The 21,965-nt window shown below is 42.8% G+C and overlaps 1 protein-coding gene across 4 annotated transcripts in view; it reads right to left on the minus strand.

The window, feature by feature from the left end:
• Positions 1-21,965, minus strand: part of GALNT13 (polypeptide N-acetylgalactosaminyltransferase 13) — a 157,939-nt gene that overhangs the window by 24,294 nt on the left and 111,680 nt on the right. For all 4 annotated transcript variants that reach the window (XM_026103041.2, XM_026103042.2, XM_026103043.2 and 1 more), the window contains 2 exons: positions 6,852-6,991; positions 2,957-3,055 (listed from right to left, as the gene is read on the minus strand). In XM_026103041.2, the coding sequence (XP_025958826.1) occupies positions 2,957-3,055; positions 6,852-6,991 (239 nt within the window). The remainder of the gene's footprint in view (positions 1-2,956; positions 3,056-6,851; positions 6,992-21,965) is intronic.

Here is a 21,965-nt window from a genome sequence, read left to right on the forward strand (position 1 = left end):
GAAGCCCCACCAGAGCTGATCTGAGAACAGGCCTCTGCACGTTCTTCCACGTAACACAAAGAAAAGCACTCTAAGATTGCACTTAACTGCATGATGAAATATGTAGTTTTTGTTTTACAGATTGTTGATAGTGACCAGATCGTAATCGATTTAGGATTAGGATATCTAGTAGTCTAGTTAGGATTATCTGAAATACTCATGTCAACATAAGGACAAGTCCTCCAGCTTTATACTCTGACAACAGCTCTCAAATGAAGGATAACGTGTTTCCATACCTCCCGAGCCTTCGGCACGACTTCAAAACTAATCCATTGCAAGAGACCGTATCTTTTTACAACTGTACTTCGCATGCATCAACTCAATGTTGCAGACAATCACTCAGCGCCTCAGTCAAAGCATCTCATTTTTCTTAATATTTTAGAAGAAATTTGTATTTTTAGAATCTTATTATCCTTAAGCCCTTTAAAGCAGTTTACAGCTACAGAATATCTTTAGCGAACTTTGTGAGTCCTGAGACACTTGCCTTTGCCTCAAGCTGGATAGCCGGCATGCATCTTGTTCAGGGACTCTACTGGGCTAAGTATTATTTCTGCTTATTTTTCATTCTGAAATAGTTTTGTTCCATAGCTATTTTTGTCAGCAACCCCCATCCCCAGAATTTACATTTCTTAGCTCTGTTCTAATTTCTCATTATAAGAGAGTTTAATAAAGATAAGACTTAATGAGAGCTGTGCATGAGCACTAAAGCATGAACAATGTTTCCGTGTAGGTCAGGTATTACCAGCAAAAACTCCACCAGATCACAAATATTACTCTTTGCTCTTGCCAGTGCAGGGGAAGAGGTCCTCTCCTTTCTGCACGTGTGCACAACAGATTTAGCTGTGGTTTCTGGTTGATATTAGCAGCATAAAGGAGTCTGGAAATCTAAAAGTTCTTCAGCGATTTGTGACATACTGGTTTAGGAAGGCTCAGAAAGGGAGGTCAAATTTATCCACAGAGGTTCCCACATTCACAACCCATCTGTCTTCATCCCGGAGCCTTCAGCCCTCTCGGCCTCACGTGTGGTAGTTCAGAGGAACTGAGGCTTTGGAGATGTCACAGCTCTCCGTGATTTTTCTGCTTGTTCAACAAAAAGAGAGGAGTCTCCCTATCATGTATAGAAAAGAAGAGAAAACACGCCAAACATCCAACGTGTACACAGAATCTGTACCCTTGACTATATGAAGTTTTAATAAAATGCTAACAGTTCGATCTCATAACTGAAATTTAAAGACAGAGATAGTGAAATATGATGGATAACCTTACCTCTGAAAGAAACGTGGGAGAGGAGTTTGCTATCAGATCCTGAATCTTCCCATTTACTTAGCAGATGTGGCACTAGAAAAAGCTACCGTCATCAAACAGCATGTAATAAGCATATGGTCGAGGACACAGAAGACTTTGCCCGTGAGAGATGTCAGCACTAGGTTAAGGTCCCACTGAGGAATGTCTAAGGATCAGAAAGGAAGATCTCTAGGGAGAGGAGCCAGCTGCACACCATACGAGGAACTGGCTTGGTGGGGGAATCCAGACGAGTTAGGAAAACCTTTCATGAAAATAATGGTTTTCAAAAGATAAATCAAAAAAGGCTAAGTAGAGAAATGAGGCTAAGCTACACTAAGAAAGCTGCAAGTGAAAAGTGGAGACTGCAGCAAGTTCTCAGGGAGTTCAGGTCAAGCCACTGACAGAGAAAACAGACAGCGAAGAAGCACCCTGTCCCTCCATACGGCCCGTGCGGTGGGCAGGAGCGGGCAGGAGCGCTGCCAGCACGGCCAGGTCTCTACGTGTCCCCAGCTGAGCGGGTGCTCGTACACCCGTGTCCCGCACGGCGAGGCCCGGCACACCTTCCCGTGCCGCGACCACCCCAGACCTCAGGAGCCATCGATGCAAGGAGCTCAAAGTCCAACAGTGACACGCCACAACCTTACTGTGCAAAAGTTCCTTCATTATAGGTTTATATTGCAGACCAGAACTAATCCCCGTATGAATCAGCTGTGCTGATTTAAATTAGAGGTATGAGAATATGTGAAGTTTACTGGTATTTACATAGAGAGCAGCTCATTAGCTGTACAATTATGAGCTAAAAGAATGGCATTTGCCATTTTACTTCCTATCAGAACACACCTAAAACCCAGGGGAAATACCCCACAGCCCAGCTATTTCATTCTTCACCAATATTCAAAAAACTCACATGAGCTACACGTAGCCAAATCCTCAACATGCATGAACAATTCATTTTTCATATACACATTTTAGAAATGCATGAATTCAGTCGAAACTCCTCTGGATTCTCATCCATTTCCATTAAAAAAAGATTTTTTTCCCCAGAAGCAAAAAGATGAAGATTCTTATCAAATTTTCTAATTTTAGTATCTGCAACTTTAAATACATTTCCTTGCACACTAAACAGGAGGAATTTACTCACTCAGATACTTCACAGACCTAGAGATGAAGCTCTATATGTACCAAAAAGTTTTCAAAATTTGCAGCCATTATTTGAAAAACTGGCATTTTGAGTACTCTTCAAGCTCTTAGGAAATAAGAAATTCAAAATCTCAAAAGTTTTGGGACTTTCGTTAATATGTTTGCTAATTGTTACAATTGTTTTTATTGTGATCCAACACGTGCATGTGAGCTGCAATGAAACACATACTTCTGTCATGACAAAATCACACAGTACTGGGGACAAAATACCTACATGTTGAGCCATAAGTAGTACTTGCTCATTTAAACACTATATGCACAAAAATAATAGTCTATTTTCTGTGGAAAAGAAGAAATACTTACAGGAGAAACGAGCACTAGCATTACCTGGGATGAATTCGGTCTGGTCGTAACTTGTGCCTATGGTTATGCAGCAGGGGATTGAAGATTAAAGCAATTACTGCACAGACAATAAATAGTTTGGGTTTTTTACCTGATTTCCTCCCATGCCATGGCAGTTGAAAATGCCCACTTTTTCATTTTCCTTGCGGCCCATGTTGTCTAAACACTGATTGGTTTCAACATTTCTGATCTGAAGAAAGAAAAAGATGAAAAAAATGTCTGTAAACATCGTATTTCTGCAGAATAAAACACGTAACTGCATGAAAAAGTACATATTTGTGCATTCAACTATATGAATGTTTTAAGCTCCAATGTTCAAGCATGTCACATTCACAATATCTCAAAAAAAAAAAAGAAAAGAATTACAAAGAAGTACAACGAGTGAGATTTTAAATTGCATATTAACTGTAAGCGTGCGCAGCATTCAAGTCAAACCTCATTCAGCGCACTGTGCTGTCTCATTTACCAGGCAAAACGTTTTCATTTCTAAATAACGCAAAGCTAAGGGTTCGCCCACGAGGAGCTCTTGCCTCTCCTCCCCGCAGGGCTGCCCTGCTCGCCGCCGCCACGGCAGAAAGCTGCGCGGGACTACTGCTCTCCCGCGACTCTCCCAGACAAGGGTCTCCCGGGCAGCTTTTGCACTAAATAAATGCGTTCTCTGCTCTAACACGACAGGTTGTTGGATCCAGCAGATACTGCCAACATTTCCCCTCCGAACCCATCTGCCCTTAGAAGGACTCATCCAACACACAGAAATAAAACCAAGCAACGTAGTGGACATCTCCGCCTAAACCAAACGAGGTTTTGTGCCGTTCTCCCGCGGAGAAGGCAGCTCTGCCAACGCCGCCGGTGCTGCCCCGCGTTGGGGTGGTCTCCTTGCAGCAGCACCCCGCTCGTGCAACGCTACCGTGCTTCAGAGCACGAAGCCATACGGAGCTTCGGGGCAGATATCAGAGCATCGCGTGTTTCTACATTTATTTGCACATTTATTTTGCGTATTTGCCCACGTATTCAGGAGGGTGGCCAAGTACCAGGGCCAACTTGAGCTCCGAAGGAGGACAGCAGCGGAGGCCCCGCGGCTCCGCACCCGATTCCACGTTCTTAGCCCTCCTCCTGGCCGGGTCGGACGGCTGCACGCACAAGGGCCCCTCTGCTCCTCCCCACTTCCGATAGCATGGGGTGATTTTCTTACAAAAGGACACAAAGGAAAAACGCGTATTATCTCCCTCTCATTTCTTCTGTAAAACTAGTCTGAAACGCCGCGTTCTGAAAATGCTTCAGTGACATTTAATGCAATTATCAATCAGCCTGTAATTATGCCACTTCAGGAGGCTTAACAGGCATTGAAGTAAACAGTAAATCAATGCCACCAGTCTGGGCTTGAAGCAGCAATATAAGCAAAATGAGATAATAAAATCTATCTATAAATTTGCCAGGGCAGAGTGGATCAAGAGAACTCAGGCAGTGGCTTCTTAATCCACTCCAGCATTTTTCGGCACACAGAAAGCAGCACTGCCTTTCGGTGGCGAATAATCTCTTAATTTTTTAATCCTCCAAGTGCTGCTGAAGGAAAGGGCAAACTGGCTGCAAGCACAAATGCCCTTCAAGAGCCGGCTCAGGACCACGCTTTTACACCGCTGGCTTTCAGATGATAAACAGACCGCTCTTTTCAATCGCTTTCCATCACTTTCCATCGTCTTTTAAAGCAAACGACCCTTGTTTAGAGCCTAGAGGAGCCCACCAAGGTCCCTGCAACCCCCACTGCATCCTAACGATGCGCTCAGACGGTAACTCAAGAGCAGCAGGACTCTTGTTAAAAAGCATCACAGTCTGAGAATTGGGAATTATGCCAATCCTGACCAGCGAGTAAATGGGAAAACTGTTGAAACTTCATCTTTGTTCTAGGAAAATTCCTCACTTCACATCCTACCAAGCTACTTTAATTTTCCCAGGACAAACTCAATTCCATGAAAAGCTCCCTTCGAGCTTTCTTTCCTAAATTATCTTTTTGCAGAAATAGAGTCTGAAGTATTTCCATAGGAAACAAGTTAGTGGTTTGCATTCCCTTGATTCATTAAAGCAAACACTTACTTGAAAATTCCCCTATAGTCATTATGTTACGGGTTTACAAAATAATCCCTGTCTTGCATTTACTTTGCACCCAGTTTCAGTGCTGCATGAGTAAAATGCAAAGTTAAAGAACAGTTAACATTCACCACATTCTGCAAGAAACTATACACCCTTTTGGAGGCATATTTTTTATCCTTTCTTTTAAATTTAGATCTAATATAAAATCTAGCCGGATAGGAGTTATGTTCTAATTGAAGAGGAAATTTTAGTTTCAAATAAAACCTTGGCCGTTTTCAGGATCTGCTAATTAAGTCCATGGTGCATATGCTTCCTGAGCTTCTCAGGAACTTCAGTTCTGTGCAAGTCCACACTTTCAAAATCTCAGTTCAAAACTGTGCATTTCATTTATAAAAGCAACAGTCACATTTCAATTAGCTGTACTGGCAATAGCCAAACACAATCCACATTAAAATGCCATATAATACTGATCGGTATTTCTAAAATGTTGGGCGGTGCTAAGACACAAGCGAACCATACATGAGCGTCACCTGCTTTCGAGTTATGCCTGCATTGTCTTGCAGGAAGCCATAAGTAAATCTAGGATGATTATCCCAAACGGATGAAAATTGCTTACTTTTTTCATCACTTTCTGCTACAACACAATGAAACGTGCCTCCTCGGAGTGCAAGCCTGCGGCCCAGCGTTGAATGCTCGTTACGTTTAGATTGCACTGTATTTGAGCATAATTGTCTCGTGTTTATTAGGAAATCGGATCTCGGCAGTCAGCAGACCTGGGGTGCACGTCGGCCGGTTGCTGAGCATCTCCTTTGCAACACCAAAGCCGGCCGCGCGCGCAGAGCCGGGGAGCATCGCCGGCCCCCGTGGCCCCAACCGGACCTACGAGCCGGGCAGTTTGTCCTACCCGAGAGCAGAGGTCTGCCGAAAGGCAGGCAAATTACTCTGAGAAAGGCACTTCACATCTCTCCCGAATTGTCCATTACTGCTGATTATACCTAGGTTCTAAGAGCAAAAACTCCCATTCCTGCTCGACCAGCAGCTGAAGTCTCCAGGCATGAGCTTTAACTCAGCGCTCCTGCCAGAGTTTCCGTTCCCAGGGAAACTGCAGCCAGGTTGGTGAAAACAAGGTGTTATTAATAACTATTTTATTATTTTCACATAGTTCTGTTTTCCAGTCTGACAATATCATACAGAACTGTATTATTTGACATCTGTTAGATGAGCTTCTTCCTTGCCATAAAACCATGTTTGACTTTATTTTGTCATGGTTAAACTAGAAACCCTACTGTGACTTTTGTTTTTCACTGCAATTGCAAGTTTCAATAGTAGATTACTTCCCCGGATGTAATAAAGCCATATGTTCTTTTGACTGCTGCTCCACCAGTAGCTATCTCTAAATCAAAGCATTCAAGAGCTTTTACTAGAGTACTTTTAATAGCAAATTATCTGAATTCTAAAGAGACTTCAGTTCTTGGTTCTACTCAAATCATCAGATTTTTAAGTATGTTTGTGATATTCATTCAGCTCTAGGCAGCCTTACTGGAAAACACAGCATAAATAAACAAAAACATTTTACTTTAAAAAAAGGGCTTATTCTACTCTACATATATACATATTATTTAATAATTTTTAAGTATTAGTCATAATCATTGTTTTTCAGTATACTACTCAATTTGACAGACACATTTTTAATGATCAGCCTTTTCACAGTAGCAATACACCCTTATGAAGGATTTAGAAAAAAGATAACCTGCTCAAGATGAAAGATAAATAAATACAGAGAATGTTCACAAGCTCTTTATTCATTTCTCCAGAAACACTCCGTCTTATTAGTAATGACCCCATTTGCACTATTTACTTATTGTTTTAATTTATTTAATAAAGAAAATAATTCGTACCTCACCGAGTGAGTAATAGCGTCTCGGAATCTGGGAGTCCGGATAGATGTTTTCTAGGTACCACGAGAAGGGTTTGCACTTCAGAGTCTCTCTCAGTGCTTTTCTCACTGACACATCACCATAATCCACTTTAACAACACCTGAAATTTTTAAGAGAATACATGATCAAAGTACAGTTTGTGTATAGCTGCAAAGAATAAATCAGTGATCATTTTCTAGTTTTCATGATTTCTCTTTTATTATCATCCATTTGCTATAATTATAGCACTGTATGAATACCGCTGCTACAATACATACCTTTGCAAGCATTAAATAAATGATTTAGCAAATTGAAATGCTTGAAAACTGTATTTTTTTTTTTCTTTACAGATACTTTACCAATCTGGAAAGGCACAGTCATTGAATTTTTGGATTTCTTCACATTTCCAAATACTAAAGCCTCTTCATTTAGGAGGTCAGGACCAAATTTCAATTGGATAGAATCCAAGTATTTCAGGCCAAATAGCAATTCATCTAACTTCTCTTCTACTAATGGGCTGTAATGGGTTTATTTGATCTGATACGCTCAGAAAGAAACCCATATCCATTCACATTTTTACAAACCATTTTTCAAAAGCATCTTAGTAGTGTTTTCAAGCACACACTGTTCTGAGAGGAGTAACTGGACTGAAGCATGGCTATTTTATCCAAGTAATCAAGAGTTAGTTTACAACAGCGGGAGGTTGATTGAAGACAACTTTCCGCAGAAAGGCTTCCCACTCCTTACACACATGCGTCTAGCAGGGACCCGTTCCTCAGCCCAGAGAGCACCCACTGCTCACCACATTGCTGCAAAGTTAAGGTTCAGTCCTGCGGACACCTCACAGCATAGCTATCACCCTCATTAGTGCTGTTATAAAATCACAGCAAATTAATATGTCCTGCAACAAGAAAGGCAGCGGAGGGGACAGGGTGGCAGGTGGCATTACATACTAAAAGCATGGTCCATATCCTTATTTAAATTAGAGGAATACACAGCGATTCCACGAACCGCACAGACTTAAGTAGTGAGCCAAATAATTTCTTGTATGTCTTTGCGATAGCAATATGCACCCAGAAAAGAAAAAAACCAGCTAGGCTGCACATTCCACATACAGAACGCAGACTCACAGAGATCAGAAATGATCTTGCATCAGAAACAAGCACATATCACACATTTAATGAGAAGTATACATTAACACTGCTGAAAGACGAAGTTCAAGAAAAGGATGACTTGAAATCTACCTCCGAAGTACAGGAATAAGTTCCTTATTCCTTCTAAGTTTGGAAGCGTTCTCAAAGCCTTTGAGACCTAGCATTGCCCTCCCACCAGCATCGACTAGGAAACGCAAAGAGCCTTCGCCCAGCTCCCTGCTCGTACTGAAGCCAGTGATGATTTTGCCGTGGGCAGATGGTAGCAGAGTTCCTCTGACAGGAGCGCTCCTGGAAAGCCCACCCGAACATGTATAGCTCCGGAGGCAAGAGCAGGCAAGCTCAGCTTTACGCCTTTCCAACAGCGTCTTAAAACAAGGCATAAAAATCAATCACGTTGAGAAGAAATCTGTCAGACACAGTTTTAGTGCCAAAACAAAAGGAAAACTTAATATATTCAACTTCTTAACCTTTTATATGAAGAAAGTATAACAGGTAAATATTTTTTTCATTTTATACCCCCTTATTCAGCTGACTTTTCTGCAGCTTTGCAGATGACTTTCAGAGTTTAACATAAAATTGAACTAGTAGCAGGCAATATCCTTTTCAATACTGACATATATTTTCAATACTCCAGATCTTTGGGGGAAAACGGGATAGCTAAGGAAGGCAGAGTGCCTCACGGGAAGGAATACAAAGCCCAATCCAAAGGTCCCTGCTACACGGCCATACTCAGTTATTCGGAACCAGAACCCCAAAAGCATCTGAAAAAATAGTTAAGAAATATTCTCTGTATCCTAATTGAATCACTCATTTGAATCACAGTTTGCTCACTGCAAATGCTCCCACGGAGTTTGCTCCACTGTAGAACATGCCGCCACACTGACATCGAAAGGTCTCTCAGAAGACACTGAATTTGATTTATTTTCAATTTGAAAAACCACACAAAGGGTTTTTATATTGTGAAATACCATATCAAACTCCATGTTTATAGCTAGCTTGTAGCAGCTATACAACCATCTACAGTTACCACTACTAATTCTGTATCAGCGTTGGGATTTTGGAAGAAGTCCCTCAGCCTACTGGCCTTTATTTTGAAATACGTTTTTAGGCAGATTAGTAGCATATTTATTTTTATCAGTATTTTAAAGAAGTGCTCAGTATAACTCAGCGCATCCCAATACAGAGCAAGGATATTTTGGTCACAAGGTTTGATTTACCGGTTTTCAGCCAGTTTTGAGTCCATGGCAGTAGCAGTATATTTAAAGAGTTCCAGATCGTACTTTGAAAGGCACTACCAGATTTATAAATCAAGTCTAGCTAGGTTACATGCTGCATTCCCATCATCTACTTTTATTTATGGGATCTTTTCTGAAATTATTATAGAGGCAAAACTCCAAGGATACTGGCATATTTTCCTAAGAAATCAGGCACAAGATACTATCAATTTTTAAAGAAATTCAGTAAGCAACAACAGTTGAACTATTCATTACTATTAAAAAAAAATAAAATTCTTATCTGTATTTCCCAAATATTTATCTGTTATGTCTTTGAGAAATTAGACTAACGTATGATTATTTAATTGTAGGATACGATCTAATTCTAGATAATTAAATAAAATACAGGATACTCTGCAAATTATTGCTACAGGCTAAAATCAAGCAAGCGCTCCTGGGAAGCACTTCAGCCTGATAATAACAACCGAGGGTGACTGATGCACAATCAATACCATATCAGCAAAAATTCCTCGGAAATTTGAAGTGCTTGGTCGATGCCAAGAAATTAAGCAGTACTTACGCAAGCCTTAGGGAAGCAGGAAATTTTAACACCTCCGTTGAGGGAATGGGGGCCCGGCCCCTCGCCCCCAGGTACGCAACGGGGCAGAAAGGCGAGGGCAGGGGCAAGCTCCTGCCCGTGAGCCGGGTCCAGGGGATGCCAGAGGGATGGGCAGGATGCCAGATGCCATGGAAAAATGTCTAGGGTGGCATGGGGAAATCCTACGCCTGGCTACGGTATCTCCAATAACGTATTCTGGCAGATTTTATAAACGCTTATTTTTAAATGATTTAAAGTTGCTTTTTTTTTTTTTTTAATTGAAAGAAATAGAGGTAGCACACCAGCTGTTCCGGAATCAAGGAGATTCACCACAGAACTTCCTTCTACTGTGTTTCAGGGAATAAAAGCATCCAAAGGTCAATATTATGGTTGTTATTTAACATTTTCTCTTTTGAAATGTCAACTATTGTCTAAGTACAACTCATCATGCACATGAATAGTCCCAGGTATATCGATTCATTGTTTAATTTAACACAGACTAGCTAAAACACATTGTTTAAGCATATATAAGTGCTAAGCTAGATGACCTCCTGAGGTCCTCTCCAACCTGAATTATCCTATGATCAGAAGGGAGCAGTGTGCAGGAGCACCTCAGCTTTTATGCACCCAGTGCCCACATGATTTTGAGGCTGATTTTGAGAGGAAGATGTTCACTTGCACTTGAGAAGATTCATTAAGGTAATTCATGCTTGCTACTCCAAATTGGAGGCATACGAAACCATTTGTCATTCTTAAAAGCCTGAAAGGGCCTTAAAATTATCATCAGCAGAAATGAAGCATTTCCAAATTCACCATTAGAAAGAAAATGTGGATATCTGTCTTCCTCTCTTTTTCATCGCTAGCTTTTCTGCTTACGGCAATGCTAGGCAGTCTCATTTGAAAATGGGCTTATGATGCAGAAACGTGATAAAGGGTTAATTTAAAATTCCAGCTTAGATAAGGTTTCATGATTCAAAGGATGCATAACGACATTTTCCTTCAATAGTTGCAATGGGTTTAACACTTGCCAAATGGGTTTTTATCTTAAGACAACATATCCTTAGAAGCACTGAGAGCCTCCTGTTTCATCTTGGCGTGCCTAACCCCCACGCTTCTGCTAATCAGCATCTTGTGGCTGGTTTGTTGGTATTTCTTCTGCACGGAGATTACCCATTTAGAACTTTTTGTCAGTAAAATTGGCAATAATTCTGAAAGGAAAACTTTTACGGCTCTCTGCCTCCAAGATCACACATTTCGGTCTGACAGCCACAAGAATCCTTCAAACGAAGGTCACAGCAAATGGAAGAAGGTCACAACCAGATGCCTAAGCTAAGGTGTGAAGAGTGCTCCTGTAACTTGCACGTGATGACAGCGTGATGAGGTACCGCACCAGAGACCCGAAGGTCTATCCTGAAGACCGTTTCTGCAAGGGCCAACATGAAAACAGGAACTCTTCAAACCGTTGGTCAAACCAGCGTGCTCCTGTGACGTCCCCGAGCAGAGGGGCACGCTCAGGAAGGAGTCCCTCCAGCCCTGTGCTGGTACCGTGAAACATCTGCAGTCCTCCACTTTCAGTCGGACACAAAGGCGGCAGTATTTTGATGAAGTCAACAGGCAGTTGCACTTTTATCTGTAACGTTATGTCAAGGGAACAGTAAAAATAGTTCAAGAATAAACTGTCATACACTGAACAAATCTTAGTCACTGCTTGCAGAAGCCATGCTCTAACACACCAAAAACCTTAACTGTTTCCATGAGCTCTACAGCCGCCACAGCCTTGAAAACCAGCTAGGTAAGGCAACCCGGATCAGACGACTTACTGAAGCATCTCTCTATCACCACAAAAGGACCGAAGAAACAGACTGGGGAATACATGCCTCGGTGCTGGGTAGGATATTAACATGATTGTGCCACAAATTTTGCCTAAAGAATAGTTCATAAATAAATAATAATAATAGTCATTCATAAATACTGATGGTGGAAAAATAAAGATGCTTGACGGAATTCAGAAGCCATCTCTGCAATGTGCACTACGTAGAACTGATCTGAAAACACCTCTGCTTTTTGAAAAGAGGAACTTTTTCACCATTTATGTATGTTTTAAGGGCAAGCTGTTCCTGCAAAGGGGGAGTGGATGACAGTGATTGGGTGCCACTTCTTAGGGAAGAGATATGTGTTACTGCTATTATTTGTGCTACTCAGTTCTTATCTATAATTAAGCTAATCTTCCTCGTGGGAAGGCACTCAAGGTGCTAGGAAAAAAACAATATCTGTGTTTCGCAGTGCTTTGTACTGTAGGGATCTGATAAAGCTGAACACGAAGAAAAAGGATATTAGCATGGTTACAGCCTGCGATCACAGCCACCACAGCCGTCCCCCACCGCGCGCACATTGCTATTCCAGCTACGCACCGCACCAGCAGCCGTCTCTTGGTGGAAACACCCTGTGCACTCAGTGAAACCTGCCTCTATTTTGTTTTCCCATTTTTACGTGGATTTCCCCTTCCGTATCTGCTAGGTGCAGACCCCTCAGGAGGCAGCGCGCTCCTCGCCAGCCCCCCGAGAGCATCCCCAGCACCGCACCGCGAGCCCCCGCGGCTGATGGGCAAGAAGCTTCTTAGCTACGCGAAGGGAAATGCATGGATAAGGTTCGGTCCCGGAGCTGCGTAAATAGACAGCAATAACCTTTTCTCATTTAATCTGCCTCAACCGCATAATTGAACTTTGCGTAATTAAACAAACTCGAACAAGATAAATTTTATTTTTGAGGTTTAATAAAGCCCAGCGCTAGAGGCTGGGAGCCTTGGGGGCTTTGGCCCGCTCTCCTCAAAGCGGTGGTTTATCTTGAGGCTGCAGCCGACGCGGGCTGCCAGGACGGGTGCCCCTCTCCACCCATGGGCTCTCGCCCACATGCCGAAAACGCTGCTAACACACGTTACTCGCACGACACGCAGCTCTGCCAGCGCACACTCCGCTTTTCTTCGAGCAAGAACCTCATTTGTACAGACCTTGAGTAAGCTTTTATATTCCCTTCTGCTCAATTTAAAACCGGCCTAATATGAATCAATACCTATTTAGTGTCACTACTTGCTAAATAATCAATGAGACTCGGAGGAAATACAAAAATAATGACTAGTATCTCTGCTTACATTTAAATAAGAAAATGGGAGTGAAACGTCCTTGAATGGAAAAAAATGCAACGGCAGAAGCAGCTACAGAAAAGGTGGCGTGCAAACGAATGGATTAAAAACATCTCAGGGAAGGAAGCAGATTAGTTTAACAGAGCAGATGTGTTTGAAGTAGAACAAATTGAATTGCTGCAGAATCGCATTACACCTGCACTTTTTCTAATGGGTGTATCCTGCAAATATGTATGCGAGGATACAGTTGCAAAATTGGGTAAATGTACCATTTCTGTGGAAGACGACATTTACTCCTGATGATAAAGATAGAAGCATTTCACTGGAATGAAATACAAAGTTGCAGAACTGGGAATAATTTCCTTTATATAAGAATAGTAGTTAGAAAACTTAATCCAGATTTGGCTCTTGCTGTCTTTTGCTGCCTTACAAAGACTAAGAGAAAAGATTTGTTTCATTGAACCTATATTCTAGTGTGTGCAAATGGACAGCAACAGAAACAGAGAAGCCAGCTTACGCATATCTTTCTGTGGTTCAGTTCTGAAAATCTGCATTGCCCTGCAAAGTAGCCAGCTCATTATTTGAGATGCCCCATTTAAATTATACAGCTAAGAAGTGAGTCGGGAGGTTATTCTTATTCAGAAACTCCAGAGCTGGAGATGGCTTTATTTGGTTGATTTTTGCTTTTTTTAAAACCAAAGTGGCATTCAAATGTGTTTTGTGTTTCATAGGATTAAATATGGCAATGTGCTAAATTAAAAATGAGTTTGCAAAACCTGCAATGGTCTGGTATGACATAAATTACAGAGAAGTAGTGAGAATATTTGCTAATAATTTTAGAAAAATACCAATTTCTGTATCAACATGGTTCAACCGGTGTCTTTGAGGACACTTCTATCCAGCATGCTTCCCTTTCCTTGAAGACAAGGGATGGCGAGTGCTTGGGAAACGCATAAAACTGGCACCAGGGCGACAGTGCCACTCGTCCCCTCGCCAGCGCTGCGGAGTGATTCCTCCCTGCCAGCTACGCAGGCAGCGGTTACACATCGCATCACTCCTGCAGGGCTTCCAAAGCTGCTTATAATGCGATCCAGCAAATAACACTGGTAATGCTGCACTCTTACAAAATGCAGGGACATGCATTTTATATCGGTATCAAAAGCAGACAAATTAATTGGCAACTCATACGATTTCTAATCAGCCAAAGCAGTGAAGAAGCTGGCAGTGGACCTCTTTGACATGACTCATTCCCACTGTCACAAAAACACACATAATGGACAAAAAAGTAAAACAAGCAATGTCCTAACTCCCCCCTGCCACACACACACCTTACATCCCTCTCTCTAAGAGGTTCTTACATTAATTCATAAGCAATTTAACAAAAATATGTAGCAGTTTCATAATGTGAACTATGATATTGCATCTGAGCTTTTCATGGGAAAACATGTCAGCTGTAGATGCTGGGGGAAAGTAAGCTGTAAATTTCTACCATGCCACAATATTATTACTCAAGAAAATGAGTCAATGATTGTCATTATTTCTGCAAATAAAGCATCGTCATGATAGTGTGTTGCACTTTTAAGGCTTCTATCAAAAAGAATAAGACTTTAGATGACATTTTAGCCTATAAACAAACCTGTAATTTAGGCTACTTATACATGCATATTTTAGACAGAAAAACAGAGGCTTAGTGAGACTAATTAACCCTTACATTGCCACTTTGGTCCAGAGACGAAAGAAAAACACCCAATTTGAGCAGAGCAGGTATTTTACGGTTGAAAGCAATCATGTGTAAAGATGTTTGCACAGCCCACATCTCAGGGAAGCATTTAAGAGAAATCAGAACTGAAGAGAATCTAGGACCTACCACTGACTTTTGCTTTAAACATCTAGCACCAAAGATTAAAGTAGTACAACTATCAAGGTACTACAAGAAGAATTTTGATACTGAAAAAGTTTCTCCTGTGGAAACAACAAACCCTAGCTACATTCCAGATGTTCTTTGGAACAAAACTTATGGAAAATTAATTGTTCCCGAGAAATTTTGTGTCTTTTACTAACGTTTAAGGGTAACATGAATCAAAACTGCACTGTCTGGACTAGAAGACGGCTACAACACAGAGCTGGTTTTAGTTATCAGGGTGCCGAAGTGTTCCCAAGGGTGATTTGTTCCAGCAAATGCATTTTTGTAGCTGGGAAAAATACTGAACACCTTCATGAAGGACCACGATATTCACGGAGTTTTCACATTTAAACATTTGCTTTCTATGGACATTCATTGTATTAAGACTAGACAACTAGGTTAGATATCAAGTTACTTTGTAGGTATTGTAGGCCGATGAATCTCTTTGAATGTCCATGCAACCCTACGAAACAGGAATTTTACCCAACTCAGAGTATAATTTTAGAGAGGGGAAAAAACCACACACACCCCTTAAGGTATTCAAAAACATATTAGACATTACATGGTATTTCAATTCTGGACACACTATGCTCTTCATGAGTGTATTATTTTTGACATTTTGTATGTTACGTATATCAATAAAATAAAGGTTTTCTTACTACTCTTCTTTATCAGCTGAAAAGCTACATGAGACAGGTCAATAGGGGTCTGTAATATGCCTCACAAGGGAAACCTTTAGAAAAAACCATAGAGAAGGCCCTGTCAGCCCCAAAGGCAATGGTCTGTCCATCCACCCTTTGGACTCCATTTTACTGCAAATTTAATACAATATTCTTTGCAAACCTAATGGTGCAGTAAGTGACACATCAGATAAAACAAGAATTTGATCTGTCTTGATTCAAGTATATTAATTACGTGGGGGGCAGTTCTGTGTTTGTGGATCTACAAATGTCATATTTCCTCTCTTTGAAGATGCTTTAAAAATGACATTCATGAAACAGGAACAGCATCTAGGAAGAAAGGTTGTAAGCTCTCACAGCTTTAGGTTAAGACAATATTAGTAAGTTGTGACCTTTGGAACAACTATGAGATAAGAAAAATCAAATTGCCACATTGCTCTCATAGGTAGCTTTGAATTAAATCCAGCCTTATGACCCAAAAACTAAGCCAAGGAACTTCAACTCTCAAGGCAGTTGCTGGCATCGACCAGTCAGTCACCAACCACCGCTGCGTTTCCACGGCCGGCCACCGCTCAACCAGGGAGAGCAAATTTCCATCTTTCCAGGCTCGCCAATATTTTTCTTTCATCACAAGCCTACCGTTGCAACAGGTTTCCTTAAGTCTTCTGTGTAACGTGCACGTTTCATGCCTAATTACATGGCCACGAGGGGATGCCTGGCACGGGAAGACGGGACGACGGGAAGAGGAGATTGCAAAGGGAAGAACCAGGGGGACGGAGGAGCAGCAATGCAGACGTGGGCACACGTGCAAGCCAAAGGACGGCCAGATTCCTTCCACCTCGTTAAGTCGCGGATGCCGTAATAAGGAATTATCTTAAAAAAATACTATTTTTATTCTCACACTTGGGTTTTGAAGGTATGGGATTCAAAGTACTGACCAGCTGATCTCATGATATATTTGAAACCAGGCACAAGCAAACACGATTCCCAACAGTTCTTTTCACAAAATGTGCAAAATGCCCTGAGGAAGCGTTACCAGGGAGCCCTGCACGGAGAGCACACAGCTAACACAAGCTGAGTTTAAAAGCGCCAGACCCCAAACAGCTCACGCTGCACAGAGCATCCTCACGCCGACCATGTAGCTCTGTCCAGCCCAGTCAGAAACGGCTCTGGCCCGGACCGGCTGCACCGAGACATCCCCTGCCACCCTCAAACACAACCACCATCACCAAGCACGAGTGAGAATTACTGAAATATCTGCTGGTGCTCTGTGAAGCTGCAGAGCAGGAAACACCAAACTTCCCACCGTATGCAGTTTATCTTTTATGCATGCAATCACCTAAAATCAGAATTAAGGGAAAACAATTTTGAGATATGTTATACATTTCCTATCCAGAGCATACGCTCATTTTTTCACATCAATCTCTGACTTTCTTCAGAGGCAGAGCGTGATTTCTGCACGCAGCTCCCGTCTCCGTGTTACAGTCCGCTCTTCCGAACAAATAACAAATGCTCTACATGGGAAAACGCTCACGGCACTTCATAAGCTTCTGCGACAAAAAACCAAGGTAGGGAAGCAGGAGATGGGCACTTGTGATCAGTGCAACCTGCCTAACGAGGTGCAAGGAATCTCTTTTTGAAAGCACGTGCTGTGTAAACACAAGACTGCTCTAACTGTCCCCTGCGTCCTATTTGTGGTGGCAGCACAGACTAATCCAAAATAACAGCATGGAAACATGTCAGTCGTCTTCTGTGCATCCTTCTGAAAGCAAAGTCAGGTTAGTGATCATTAAAAAAAATCAGAGTTTAATACTAGGCTCCCGCGGCAGCGCTGAGCAGCACACGGGGGACTTCCCCGCTCTCCGTCTCGGAGCAAACAAGCCCTGCAATTCAGAATTACCATCACGACGCTCTCCGAAACCCCTAACTGTAATTTCCAATCCAATTTAATTTCACTCTTAACACGAACCAATCTCTACAGTTGAGCTGAATTAGATTCAATTCCAAATCACTGCCTTATATTTTATTCAGTACAAATTTTCTTAACTGTTTCAGGGATAGCATTATTTCTGTAACTATTTATCCAAACCTATTAAATGCTAGCACATAAAGGAAACGTTGAGACCTCTCTGCAAACTAAGGACCAACCTGTGGACGTGCCGGGTTGTGGCTGGCAGACTGACGGCTCCGACACGGGGGCCGAGGGGCAGCAGCCCGGTGCCCCGGCCAGCAAGGAGTCCTGCCGCTGCGCTACCTGTCCTTACGGCAGTCCTGGGTCTTGTGCTCCAAGGATGGAGGACGTCCCATCGCCATTTCATGTTCTCTGCTGCAAATGCACACTTGGGGCTTTTATTTAACTGACTCTTTTTTTCAGAAGGAAAAAAACAAAAAATAAAACCCTCCTTCACATCCACTCGCTCCACTGCAGAGCACCTCTTCGAGAAGAAACACAGCCGCCGCCTCGCCCCTTCCCTGCGCTTCCCCTCCATCCAGCCTCACCGCAGCCGCGGTCTTTAACGATCAGAACATGCAATCGTTAAAACTGCAGCAAGCTGGTAATAACGGCCATAACTGCAATTTTTCTGAGTTAGAACGGTAACAGCCAACGGCATCCTAGCAGAGGCACAAGCAGAAACCCAACGGGCATGCAGGTGAGCGCTTTTTAACAAATAATTCATTCAGCTATTGCATTTCTGCTGTATTTTTGACTCTGTCGCAGCATTAGTAACTGAGTAGCTTTGGTGAGTAATTCCTGAGCATTGCATTGTTTGCAAAGAGCATTGTTCTCTTTTCAGAGAGTCGCTTTTGCCAAATTACATTGGCTGGATGAATCTGACGGGTCCAGCAAAGATCCGGGGCTGAACACAGGCACTGGAGGTACACGGGCTTTCAGAAAACGCTGTTTTGGTTTGCACAAGCAATGCTGTTAGTAAACTCATTTTTAGAGCTGCTGCAGAAGAGGAACACGAAGGCCCAGGCGGAGCAGGAGCAGCGTCTCAGGGACAGACTCCGCTTGCCCAAACCCCTCGTGCCGCCCGCAGCGCCGCCTCGGCCCGGCGCAGACCGATACCTGCCAAAAAGCCTGCGGTTTTGGCACAGCTCTCTTTTCAGACACCTCCGCACCTAGCTGGGCCAAATATATGTGTGTGTATATATACACACAGGTAATTTTTCAAATAAAGAAAATAACAGCTCTTATTAGGAACAGCGAGTAACACTGTAAGCACCTTGCAATGTGCTTGCTTTTGTTCAATACATATTTTTCTCAATCAATATGAAGAGCCGAGCAGCACTTCAGAGAAGCTCAATAAGCAAGGACTGTTAATGCGATTCAGCAGTGTTCGTGCCTTAAAAACACTAGCAGAGAAGCAACAGAAAAAAGGTACTTCTTGATTTAGAAAACAAGAGAGAAGCTGCCATGCATACCCCTGCCTCTAAGGGATCTGAGCCAAGGACTGCGTGAGCAGCAGCTCTGAAGACGTTCATGCATATGGGGTCAAAGGACATTCTGTGTGCTCAAGAGCGCTCACATGAATGCATTTACACGTGTCGTGGGCTGGTGAATGCCTAGCTCACAAAATGACGGCTGACTTGCATCACGCGTTGCATCGCTCATTCATGCCGCATCCAGCACCACCGCTGGATTTCATGGGAGATCTGGCTGAGCAAGGAAGCTAGCCAGGCCTGCTGCTACCTTGAAGGCTGAAAAAGTTGCATTAAGTGTCATACTGGCTTTCTTTATCCCTAGCACACTCATTTTCCAGCCAGGGCGACTACAGGAGAAACAAGACAACCAAGCAGTGCGATGCCCCGTTCGCAGGGAAGCCCCCCTTCCCTGGGCAAGGGCCGTCCTCACCGAGTCGCCGCTGAGGTCCTCTCCTAGGTGGGCACGCAAGGGCGGCCCTGCCCATCTCCCCGCACGTCACGCACCCAACGCCACGGGTTGCTCGAGTGTATTCAGAAATTGCTGCGCTCGCAGCCCTGGCAGTCCCGCAGCACTGCAGCTCCACGCAGCTAAGGGGAGAGGGAAAGTGTTTATCAAGAGCCCTTGCTTGCTAAATTGATACAGTCATCATCAACCTAATTATACAATTACACTTGAAAAAAGGATTGAACATCATCTGCTGAGTAAATCTAAGTAAAACACTAGCACTTACTTTGCAATCCCAAATTCAAACTATGAAGTACTGTATTTAAATTCTCAATAACGCCTTAAATAAAGTGCTCTAAAAATAATATAACTTTGCATGGTCGCCTAACTTTAACAGGCCAGTAGTAAATCGGATTGAACATGACCTGATTATAAAGTGGTTTAGCAATGGAGGAAGTGTATAGAGAAACTGAACTATTAAATACTCTATCTGTTTCACCTGAGTGTGCAAGTGCAGGCCTGCTGCCTGATTAGAAACAGTACTTTAATACATAAATGGATATAACTGTCTACCTTTGAGGAACATACAGGTGGAGTAGAGTGAGACATGCGGGAGCAACCTGAAAAAGATGGAGAACATTGCTGCTGGGGCTGGTAAGTTAGGTGACTGGGGCAGGCTAAGAACGTACATATGTGCACATCCACGTGTGCGGATACGCATGAACATATGCCTGGGCTGGAAAGAATAAAATAAGATGCATGTTTCTGCGTATGTGAGAGACAGCTGCTGGTATAACAGCGAAGAACTGCCTGGAGTGTAATCCTGCACTGTCGTCTTCAATCAATTACATTGATAATAATAATGAAAATATGGGAATTCTGCCTATTAAATAGACTAAAAACTAATAATTTTGTAAAAACTTATCAGTGATGCCAATAAAAGACTGATATGCACGGAGGATGAGAGAATTGGTGAAAAACCGAATAGGCAAAGCTTTGCTTCAGAGTTTGGCATACATTCTGTACACATCTTGCCTCTCTGAAGTAAGGTCGGCCGCCCCGCTTTTGGGGTACTTTGCATTCCAAAGGAGACAGGAAAGAATATTTTTTACGGTCAGAAAAGTGCAAGGATTTGTACTGATTTAGGAGGAAAGTCTTCCCTGTCCGCTCAGTTACCTGGCACCATTTTAATCTTACCATAAATGAAACAGGTTTCAGAATACCAGTGATGTCAACTGTAACATGGGCCATATTCAGCAGCTCCTCTGTTTTTCAGAACAAATTAATAGATTTATTTTCTTTTCTAAGAAAGAGACTTCCTTTAATCCATTTGAAGTGTATCCAGTATTTCTGAAAATAGTCCTTTTACACTCTCCTGAATTATTTGGCTCTTATAGTTTTAGGCTGTGATTATGCTGCTGACTCTGTGCTAGGTTCCCACCAAGAAAAATCCGAAGTTGCTTTTCATATACAATACACTTGCACCAAACCAAACAGCGAAGTGATCCTTATCACATTTACAATGTGTGATCTTAATACGAGTTTGCAGACCAATCCCCGCCTTGGTAGACAACTTCCACACGCCGGCAGCGGCACCGGGACCCTTCTCCAGACACGGAGGGCAAAGGCACTATTCACTACAGAACGCGCAGTGAAAATAAAACTGCGCTGTTTTCTCATACACCAGTGCCACATGACACAAATGGAAAATTTTTCTACAAGAACTGTTTCTCTAACTCTTTAGACAAGAAAATGTGGGATCATTCTTTCCGCGCTGTATGTCTTCCCTGAATGAAGAGCTAAGCTCTGCCATCAGAGAGACCGGGAACCAGCAGGAATAGGCAGAAATGATGAACTAGAAATTATTATTTAGCAGGTTTAGAGGAAAAGTCAGAGCTGCTAGAGGTGTCTCTGCAACGGATGATATTCAGGGCTTGTTTCTCGGTACTCACGCAAATCCCTGCCGGTTTTGCTGTGTGCCCACACGTCCGGCGTGCCGGCAGCAGGCCTGGGCGCGCTCCTCCAGCCGCCGCAGCCCCCAAGCCCTGCTATCACTCTCTTAACCAACAGCAGACAGCACAGCCATCCCCCTGCCACTGCAGCCCGCGGCCCCGCCGCTCTCCGACTCAGGCAGCTCTCGGCCTTCACAACCAAATTGCTTCTTGCAAATTGTTCCTGTGCAATATCAAAAGTGGGCAATCTTTCCTTACCAACCACACAAAGACAATTCCCCATTATTTTACTCCTTGACTATTGCCAGATCCTTTTCTCCAGCCTCACTGCTGTAAACCGAGCATAATCTCGGTTCAACATTTGATTACACAACCCCACTGACACCGTTGGTGATGCCGAGCAGGGATGTCGGTGCTGTGGTCCATGCTGAGCGGTCAGCAGCCTTCAGCATTCGCTCTCAGTGCCCATAGGCAAGAGTTTTAACACCTTTATGCTTCATTCTTCTTTCAAGGAAGACACCATCCATAAACTGCCTTATGGTAAGCTCTTCAGATCAGTCTTTAAACCTCACCTTTGCCATGAG

This window comes from Dromaius novaehollandiae, chromosome 7 (assembly GCF_036370855.1).
Source record: "Dromaius novaehollandiae isolate bDroNov1 chromosome 7, bDroNov1.hap1, whole genome shotgun sequence".
NCBI classification, from domain to species: domain Eukaryota; kingdom Metazoa; phylum Chordata; class Aves; order Casuariiformes; family Dromaiidae; genus Dromaius; species Dromaius novaehollandiae.